This window comes from Zalophus californianus, chromosome 15 (genome assembly GCF_009762305.2).
Source record: "Zalophus californianus isolate mZalCal1 chromosome 15, mZalCal1.pri.v2, whole genome shotgun sequence".
Lineage (NCBI taxonomy): Eukaryota > Metazoa > Chordata > Mammalia > Carnivora > Otariidae > Zalophus > Zalophus californianus.
In genome coordinates this window covers 6,484,248-6,494,530 of record NC_045609.1, presented here as the reverse complement: position 1 = coordinate 6,494,530, position 10,283 = coordinate 6,484,248, and the positions used below count along the sequence as shown (strand labels likewise).

Sequence of the window (10,283 nt, the reverse complement as noted above, 5' to 3'; positions counted from 1 at the left end):
TTTTTATTTAGCTAATTTCTCCAAGGGCACTAGATGGCGACCTTCTCCTTTAAGAAAAAGAGGAAACGGCACAAAATAAAACTAAGGTTTCATTAATACTTTCTTGGTTTGATAGTTGAAACTTACTGCTGCAGATTTAAAAGCGAACAATACAGAGTAAAGCCACGTCTTTGAATACTAAAGGTTGTCAGAATCATAGAATTTCTAGATTTTCTGGTGTCAGGCTAGGAGCAGCATGTTAGGGAAAACATTCTGTGTGGGCATTGGGAATCCCGGATTCACACTTACTAACTTAGGTGACCTTGGACCTTACCTTTCAAGCTCTAATTTTTTTCTTTTATAACGTGAGGTGATTTGGTTAGATGATCTTCAACGTTGTTTCCAGCTCTGAAATGCTATGATTTTTAATAATTCAGTGTTTACTCTTCTACCAGCTCTTTGTGAAGTGTTCCTTTCGCTCTAATTAAATATTTGTTAAGCCAATGGACAAGATTTAATGTCACTCGGTGTCAACATTACTTAAGTTAAAACTGATATATTAAAAATTAAGATTAATTTTGGAAGATAGGGATGCAGTTAGGGTTCTGAGGTGTGTGTGTGTGTGTGTGTGAAATCTTGGTCTAAATGTTCCTTTTTAAAAAAAATGAGAAACGTTTGAATATCTGCATTTAAGATAGTGTAAAACTTGAAAGAACCTGTCCAAGAGTCATTTTAAAACTATTTCTATCTCTTCCATAAAGTTGAGCCTCTGCTAGAGTTTTGAATGTGATAAAGTTTTTTCTAATGCATTATTTTTAAAAGGCCGACTGTTTTGAGTGTTCCTAAGAGGATTACAGCAGTTTAGATTGCTCATAGATGGAAGCAACAAAATAGTAACTATCAATGAGACCAAGAACTCCTTCTCAAATCTGAGTAAATAAAGCCAGCCTTGAGCATCTGGTGTGATTAAGAAATTCAGATGTGGTTTGGAATGTTTTAATTTAAAATAATCAGATGAGTAGAACTGACAGTAAATAATAAAGAAATCTCCAGAATAAAATATATTTTAGGATTTATTTATAAACCAAAGTATATGCCTGCTTTTCCTTAGGTGTTTCAGGCAAGGTAGAAAGATTTTTTTTAATATATATATATTTAAGATTTTATTTATTTATTTGACAGAGAGAGACAGAGAGAGGGAACACAAGCAGGGGGATTGGGAGAGGGAGAAGCAGGCTTCCAGCTGAGCAGGGAGCACGATGGGGGCCGATCCCAGGACCCTGGGACCATGACCTGAGCCGAAGGCAGACGCTTAAAGACTGAGCCACCCAGGCGCCCCCCCCCCTTTTTCTTAATAAGTAGCCAGTGGTTGTACATTGATCTTTCTTTTAAAGGGAAGTTACTGTTTCAGAGAAAGTCCTTTGGTATCTTAGTCTGCATCTATTTTTTTCCTTTAAAAAAAGATTTACTATTCTGTTGATCATTACCTGGAGACATGCTTCTCCCACAGTCACAGATAAACTCATACAATGATTTATGTGATGAAAATGCTCTCTGTGACACACACAATAGATAAGAAAAGTAAATTTTAGGCATTAGTAAATACTCAGGCTCAAAGAGGTAAAACAATCCCTTTAGCAGAGGCTGAGGGGGTGGATGCACAGGTAAGGGAAAAACACAGATTACAGATGCAATTTTTCCCCCCAAAATTGGCGCTGGTAGGGGCGAGCCGTGGAAGACGATGTCGTAATATAATCTGGATGCTCACATACACATTTTAACTGTACCAGATGAAATAAAATCCAGGCTCTAAGAAGTTTACAACAGAATGGCCTTCCCCCCCACCCCGCCAAACATTTGGCTCATTACCATATGCATACTCATTCCACTTTCCTACCAACGGTTCACTATTTCCAGTAAAATTTTATGCTGAAAAAAGTTGGAATTGCTATTGCCCTGTCATTCTTATTCCCTGGGGTCACAAGCACAGGGCTGCACAGTAAGAGAAATACACGCACACACAAACACACACACACCCTCCTACCTTATCCAGAGCAGAAGAGAAGTAAATAGTGAAAACGAAGATGAGTTTATGCAGGTTCCTGACTCAAAGGCAGCCTAATATTTATGAAATATCTCACACTGTCTCTCACACACACCCCACCAAGTCTTTAGGCTCCAGTTACAAGCGCTGCGTCATCTGCCAGATCACATGGTAATTGTTGCTATTTCAAGGATCAAGTGGCATAAAGCTCCCCCCACCCCACCCCTTCCCTTTGGTACCATATAGCGTGGAAGAGTGATTACTGTGTGATGGGGTGAGACCCGGCTCTCTGGTCCAACCCTCCAGCTGGAAGCCAGGCTGTCGGTGGGGTGGCGCGCGCGGGGTTCTCACGGAGCGACCGGGAAAGGGGACGGGGGAGGGGGGGGTCTCAGGGGAGGCCGGGCAGCTCTAATTGGTTTCTCAATGAAAGATAATCACCTAGTCCCCCGAGAGGCTGGGGATTAGCACTCTGCCTCTCCTCTCCACCGCTTTTAGACGTCTCATCCTCCCCTCGGAGCTTTTAGTCCACTCCGCAGAAGGCGCTCGCAGACAGCGGCTCCCCGCGCCCGCCGGCCGCTCCGGGGGCAGCGCTGCCGCGCGCGCTCGCACTCGGCGCCCCCCTCGGCTCCCTCGCCGCGCTCGCCTCCCCCGGCCGGCGTCCGGCCGCGCCCGAGGAAAGTTTCGCGGAGGGGCTCCGGGCGAAAATGAGCGAGCTGGAGGAAGACTTTGCCAAGATTCTCATGCTCAAGGAGGAGAGGATCAAGGAGCTGGAGAAGCGGCTGTCGGAGAAGGAGGAGGAGATCCAGGAGCTGAAGAGGAAGCTGCACAAATGCCAGTCGGTGCTGCCCGCGCCCTCGCCGCACATCGGGCCGCGCACCACCCGGGCGCAGGGCATCTCGGCCGAGCCGCAGACCTACCGCTCCTTCCACGACCTCCGACAGGCGTTCCGGAAGTTCACCAAGTCTGAGAGGTAGGCGCGGGCCGGGCGCGGCGGCCCGGAGCCCAGGCCCCGCTCGGGAGTGGGGGCGCGCGCGCGCGGGGGGGCGGGGGGGGTGCTGGCGCCGCGGGGCGCCCCCTGCTCGCCGCCGAGCGGAGTGGGGTGCCCCCGCGGCCCGGGGCCTGGGAAGGGTTTAGTTTTGTTCCCGCCCGTCACGTGCCGCGCCGGGCTCTGCCGGGCTGGGAAAGGCGAGCTCCTCGGGGAGACGCGCCCCGGTGGCGTGGGGGTGGGGAGGAGACGGAAAGTTTGCTCGCGCCGCTAACTCGGCGGCCCCGCACTCGGCTGCGGTCGCGCCGCTCTCCCTCCGTGCAGCGCGGCGGGGACGGCCTCGCCCGGACGGAGCCGCGCGCGCGTCCCGGGGCCGCAGAGCTCCCCGAGGCGACCCCAGACCCAGGCCGCGGTTCGTGCGCCGTGGGGCCGCGCCGGCGTCCCGGGGGAGGGGCGGCGGAGGCCGGACGGGGTCGGGTTCGGCGGAGGGACTGGACTCGCCGCAGCCCTGCGGAGACGGTGCAGGGGCGTGGGGAGGCGGGACGGGGGGCGCGTCTCGGCTGCCGGGATCCGGCCTCCGGGGTGGGGAGACCGGGAGAGGTTTATTCACAGGGTCACTTTCCAGGCAGCTGTGATGTCAGCAAGAAATTGCAAAGAAACCCCATTTTCTGGACCTTCCCAGAAGGGCCACACCTGGGGCTGCCCTGGGCTTGGAGGCGGCTCGGTGACCTTGTGCCTGGAGCAGGTTTGGGGGCTACCGGCCAGCCGTGTCCCAGGGTGGATAAGGCTGCCTCCCGCGGAAGCTTTTCCGTGGAAAAGTTGGGGTGAAGGGGGAGGAGGGCTGCTTCCCTGGGCGCCTCCAGGCTCCTTCTTTTCCTCTCCCGGACACTCGGAGAATCCAGTCCGGCCCGTTCAAAGTTGAGTGTCGCGCGGTGGCGGCGTGCAGAGGAGGCCGGGCGACTTTGGCCACAAGTGGGAAGCTCTTGCACCCCCCTCGCCGCCTTCACCGGAGAAGGCTGATCGATTGGCTGCCGCATTAACGCGCCTCTGGACATTAGCGAGAGGAAGTGCAGACTCCAGAGCCCATTACTGGCTTTTAGTCTCTGGAAGCGCACCGCCGAAAGTGCATTTCGCAGGATATTGAATATTCCATTAGGCGTGCCTTCATGCCCACCTCCCTCTTACCCCCTTTCCTCTTCTTAGATCACTTGGTGTCTGAGTTTGGGGCTCTCAGGGGACTCCTCACTTGAGTCCCTCTCCCTTAGCTCTCTGACTTGGAGGCCAGCACTTCTAAAGGGCATGTGTTCTTGTCCAGCGTCCATCCAGGCCGCCCCCACGGCCCCCCACTCTGCCTCTGCACCCCTTCCTTGTCTGTCTCCCCTGTGCATTAATTAGTGTTCCTGTGTGGTGGGGGAGGGGAGCGCCGGAGGCTGGGCAGGGAGGGGTGAGGAGCTGTTAGAAGAGCGCCGGGAGCTGGGAGTGGGCCGGGGAGAAAAACAGGAACCGGCCAGAAAGGATTCGCCTCTGGACTGTTGGGCCCGTTCTGAACCGACGTCTAGGGAGACAGTTTTCAGATCCCTGAGGGACACTCCACTTGCGCAGGGACACTGCACATGGCACCTTTTGGCCCAGCCCGCCTCGAAAGCCCCTACCCGGCGGAACGATGGCATCCTTCCTGCTGCCAGGCCCAGACTGCAGCCGCCGCCCCTCTCTGGCCTTGCCCTCGGTGGGGAAGCGGCTGCCCCCGGGGCTTGCCTGAGGCCCCGGGGCTGGGCTGAGGCTCGGGCGGCGCGGGGCTGCGCATTCCGCGGCCGCTGCCCTGCCCCTCGCTCGGCAGCTGGAATCAATCTGCCCACCTCCTTAAGGAGCCCCTTCATCAGCGGTCACCCGGCAGCTGCTCGCCTCCGGGGCCGACGGGCCGGCCGGGGCTTTATCGCATTTTTGGAATTTCAGATCCCTGGGTCTGGGCTGTGCCCCTACAGACTAGCCAGGCGTCCTCCGCGGCACGGGGGCGGTTTCACCAGGCTCTGCAAGGGCCCGGGAGGAAACTCTCCGCACCCCGCTTCCACTCTCACTGGGGAGCTGGCGCTCAGAGGCGCTTTTATTCTCCTGGGCGAGCAGATTTCTCTAGGAATGAGAGGACGGTTTGTAGGCACTTGAAGGAAATGGCTGGCCTGTCCTTCGCACACGTCGTGCTCCCTTTCCTACCACCCCGCCCGGCCCCCAGCGCTTTGGTGTTAGGGGTAGGAGCCTTCAGCCTCTGCGTGGATCGGGCGAAGTAGAGGTCATCGCACTTTTGTGTCTAAAGCAAGAGAGTGGAGCCCTTTTCCTGCTTCCTCTCTGCTCTGCTTTACGCTGGGATTGAGGGTCAACTTTTCCCCGCTCAACACTTAGTTTTTTTTTTTTATACTTTCAAATGGGAGCCTGGGGTGTATTTTCGGCAAGCTGACTCATTAGAGTTTAAAGAATTTTGACAGGTATAATATATGGGGAGAGTAACCTCTGGAATCAGGTACTCATCCTAGCCCTTAAAGAGACAATAGCAATTTAATTATTGGTCAGACACTTCAGTCTGGTCAAGGAAGGAAATCATTTAAAAAGTATTTCTCAGAGCCAACCTTTAACAGCAAACAAGAGGCTCTCAAAATAAAGTGTATTTTTCTATGCTTTAGATACTTCGATTTGAGGATGAGGTATTTCATCACCTCAGGCACCCTCATGCCATCCTCACGGGCTTGCTGAGGCTGAAGAGACTGCTTTACTGTGAAGCTAATGCTCATTTGCAGTTGCTATAGAATTTGAGTGATAGCTTTTCATGAGTTCATTTCAAACTTTCCTAGGACACGCGGTTTTTATATGAACAAGGCACGTACATTGAAAGTACAGGAGTCTGTCTGGTGAGCAGAATGATGAAAGAGCTTTTGCCTCCAAGCACTGTTTTAGAAAATGATGGCAATCTAAAATATTTACATAATAGGTGACAAAAATATCTTAAGCATTTATTGCAGTGGAAGGAAATGGGAGAATTCACTGTTGTAATCAAGTCAGTCCAATTAGCCAGATTTCCATGTGTCCACAGAGGGTATACGGCACAATCTCCATTAGGAATGATCTAAGTATCCAAGGAATGCTTAGATGAAAATTATACTAGGGAAAGGGAAGATCTGAGTGCTCAGCATAAGTATCAAATGTACAATATGATGATCATGTTCAAAAAGAAAACGTCCGACTTACTGCAGTCCTCATTTTCAGACCCCATAGAAATGCCCAGGAAGGATCAAGTGATTATCTTAGAAAACGGTAGCGTATTTTAGATGATGATGATGATGATATTTTGAATTTATAAACCACTTTCTGCCAGTTAAGTCCAAGTGTTTCACATAGTTTTCTGTGAACTCTCAATTCCCTGCATGTATAAACCCCACATCAAGAATTACCTAATATCCTGAATTCTTTCTCTGGATTTTTTACACACACACCTCAATTCCTTATTTTGGCTGCCCATTTGGCTCAGAGGACTGCAAACAGTTGTTGTTTTTAAAGTAGCTTAAGAGCAGGCTGGAATCAATATTAATCTATAACAGGGACAATAAATTGTATTCCAAAGACGTTTGAGCTATTCTTGTCACAAATCCCTTGATTCTTGATGATGTAAATTCGTCAATTGGAACTGGAACTTCCCTCCACTGGGACATGGATGCTTTGGGATGGATGCCCCAGAAAGCTCATTGCTTTTTGCATCTCTCATTCAATTCAGGTCTGGTTTAACCTTCAGACTAAATCAAGGGATTTGGCCTAATTTTGACATAAGCAACTTCAATGAAATGAGTGAGTACCAGTTGAATTCTGGGCCCAGCTTATTGACTGTTCATAGAGAAAATCCACAGTGCTTTGAAATAGCAACGGTAATAAAGAGAGCGAACTGAGTCCTGACGAAGATCTCACAGCCAGGAAATGTGAGAAACAAGTTTCAGACCCAAATCTTGAAGTTTCTAGAGCCCAAGTTCTTTTTTTTTATTATTATGTTATGTTAATCACCATACATTACATCATTAGTTTTTGATGTAGTGTTCCATGATTCGTTGTTTGCATATAACACCCAGTGCTCCACGCAGAACGTGCCCTCTTTAATACCCATCACCAGGCTAACCCATCCCCCACCCCCCTCCCCTCTAGAACCCTCAGTTTGTTTTTCAGAGTCCATCGTATCTCATGGTTCGTCTCCCTCTCCGATTTCCCCCCTTCATTCTTCCCTTCCTGCTATCTTTTTCTCCTTCTTCTTCTTCTTCTTCTTTTTTAACATATTTTGTTAAATATTATTTGCTTACATAATAAATATGTATTATTTGTTTGAGAAGTACGGATCTGTGATTCAACAGTCTTGCACAATTCACAGCACTCACCATAGCACATACCCTCCCCAATGTCTATCACCCAGCCACCCCATCCCTCCCACCCCCCACCACTCCAGCAACCCTCAGTTTGTTTCCTGAGATTAAGAATTCCTCATATCAGTGAGGTCATATGATACATGTCTTTCTCTGATTGACTTAATTCGCTCAGCATAACACCCTCCAGTTCCATCCACGTTGTGGCAAATGGCAAGATTTCATTCTTTTTGATGGCTGCATAATATTCCATTGTATATATATATATATATATATATATATATACACACACCACTTCTTTATCCATAGAGCCCAAGTTCTAAGCTGCAACACTGTATCACCTTGGAATTGGGCAAGTTCCATCTTAGTTACGGGTGAGTCCTTTCCAATAGAAATCAGTGAACCTGTCCTAAATTAGAAGGATCTTTGTTAAAAGAGTCTTAGAGCCGGCACTCAGCTGACCTCCTGAGAAGTGGCCAACGAGCTCTTGTATCCAGCACACACGCTTGGGTGTGCTCACGGCGCTGGGATTTCCTCAGGTGGTCCTGCTCTTGAGATTGTCATATACCAGTCTTGCCCTTTGCTTCCTTCCCACCCTTCTATGTCCTAGGCAGGCTGATGAATAGGGTGGTTGTGACAGTGATCTTGGTTGCCTCCTTTGGACACCATTCATTATATATCCTTTGCCTTTTGCCTTGCAGACCGCTCATGCTAATCCCTTTGTCGCTACCAATCCTCCCATTGAAAGGAATCCATTACTAAGTGACAACATATCGATATGTTAACCGGCTATCCTTTCCAGATTAACACGGTAATCGTTTAAGAGCCTCTGGGAGAAGCCATTCATTTAGTTTGCTCAGATGAATAACATTTATGACAAGAGTTTAAGGGGAGTCAGGCTGAGGAGGACAGGGAAGGGTTTTTATGCAAGATGGCTTGTCAGCATTCTGAGGACTCACCACATGTCATTGGGAGAGGACAGATTCTAAACGTCAGCGCCTCACACTTCCTGTTGGTCAAAGTTGTACCCTGCTTTTAGTGGCGAGAAAACGGAGCAAACTATCCCTGAAGTGCCTTTTAAAGGATTGCAGAAATGGGACCTGGAAGATAGTTCAGGTTTCCTAATTTTGCATCAGGACTAGACTTGGTGAATTGATGTCTTCAACTTATCAGCTGTCTGTACTTCTTATTTAAGACTGATTCACTTTGCTTCGAGATCGGCTCAGGGTCTGGAGTCATGTACATTTTCCAGATGTATTTGTAATATACCAGGAATTCTTGCTCCATTTGAATCATTGATCTATGTATAGGTTGAAAGTTCACACTTAATCACGTATTCATTAGAAATTGGACTGACCCTCATGAGACTATTTCCAGCAGACCTGAAAAAACAAACGATGTCCTACCTTCTTCCTCTTTTTCTAAGTGCCCTCTCTTCCTACAGTGTAGGAAGGGCTGAGTGTGCATTGAAACCCTTTCTCTTGGTCAGATTTTCAGGTGATTTTGTAGTTTCTCAGAGCATGAATACTTATTTTCATTTGCCATTGAGAATGGGCTTATCAGAGTTCAGGACCCCGTCTTATCTAGGATTCTTGTAGCTCTTGGATGTTACTGTGAGTTTGGAGATAAACCAGGGATAGCATATCCTGTTTCACAAAAGTGAAAGCTCAGAAGTTTGGGAATTGTCAAAAAGGAGTCCTGACCTTGAGCCTACCTTTGTTGGTGCCACACTGTTGGGTCCCTGAAGAGAAAGGGCTGTAGGTATATGGTTATGTGTGCGTATGTATGTGTGTGTATGTGTGTGTGTATGTGCGTGTGTGTACTTTTTGCACTTACGGTTGTTCTTATTTTGAAATTCCTCTTAGTTGGTCCAAATCAGTTTCTTGTAGAATGGAAGATTTACTTCTTGGGCTGTTATGATAAAATAGATTGTAGCACCTTGCAGTTTGTCAAATTCTTGCGCTTGGTACTGGGCACACAGCCCAAGATTGCTTCCCAGAACCAGTTCAGAGAACCAAGTTTTGTTGCTCCTTGCGGAAGTACACCTTCTCCTGGTGTACTGACGATTTTTCACTTCCTTTCCTTTGTTCTTGGGTCTGCCTGTGTTCTCTCTCTCTCTTTTGGGTCCCCTTGTTTCTCTGTTCGAGTTTAACGTCTGTAACTCCTGCCAGATCAGTTTCATGTGCAAAAATCATAAAACAGCAAACATAGAACAGAGTTCTTGCTCAAAATGCTGCTCTAGCCTTTTAAAAACTATCATAGCTTCAAACGGTTCAGGTATTATACAATTTGAATTTCCTAAAGTTTAGTTAGGAAAAAATCTATTGTTCATATTGAAATATAAAATGCTTTAAAATATTGGCTCTATAAAAAATGGGTATTTCCAGAAACTGTATATCTTTGAAATAGACTTGTTTTATTATATGAAGACGGATGGTGGATGTAGTCGCCTTATTTTACTTAGTGTTCTTAAACAACAAATCCCTTTTTAAAAACTCTTAACCTTACTCCTCACTGCTCACTAAACATTATTGGGGGATCGCAGACTTCATTGTGCATCATGTTGCTTTTTATTCTAAACACTTCCATATTGTTTCCTATATATGAATATAATAGAAACCCATGCTACCTGGGGAAATAGTGTAGTTTTAAATTCAATCAATATAAAGTTTATGTGGACTAGAAAGTTTTAAAATACTATCTGTAATTTGTCCTATCCAGTGAACTAGTTGTGTTAGCTGTATGTTTATCTGTTTTTAGTTTAATCCCCAAAGGTTAATCTGTTGATACCAGGAGTTGATTTGAGTTGATTCTGTTATGCATATGAATGCATCAGTAGCACTTTGTCACGCAAGGTGATAACCCGGATGTACTGGTTTCATCTGAG

The 10,283-nt window shown here is 47.6% G+C and overlaps 1 protein-coding gene across 1 annotated transcript in view; it reads left to right on the top strand.

Annotated features, from left to right (window-relative positions):
- The first annotated feature begins 966 nt into the window (after window positions 1-966).
- PRKG1 (protein kinase cGMP-dependent 1) overlaps window positions 967-10,283 on the top strand; it is a 1,248,815-nt gene continuing 1,239,498 nt past the window's right edge. The window contains exon 1 of the mRNA XM_027593906.2: window positions 967-2,993. Coding sequence (XP_027449707.1) covers window positions 2,728-2,993 — 266 coding nt within the window. The 5' untranslated portion in view covers window positions 967-2,727. The remainder of the gene's footprint in view (window positions 2,994-10,283) is intronic.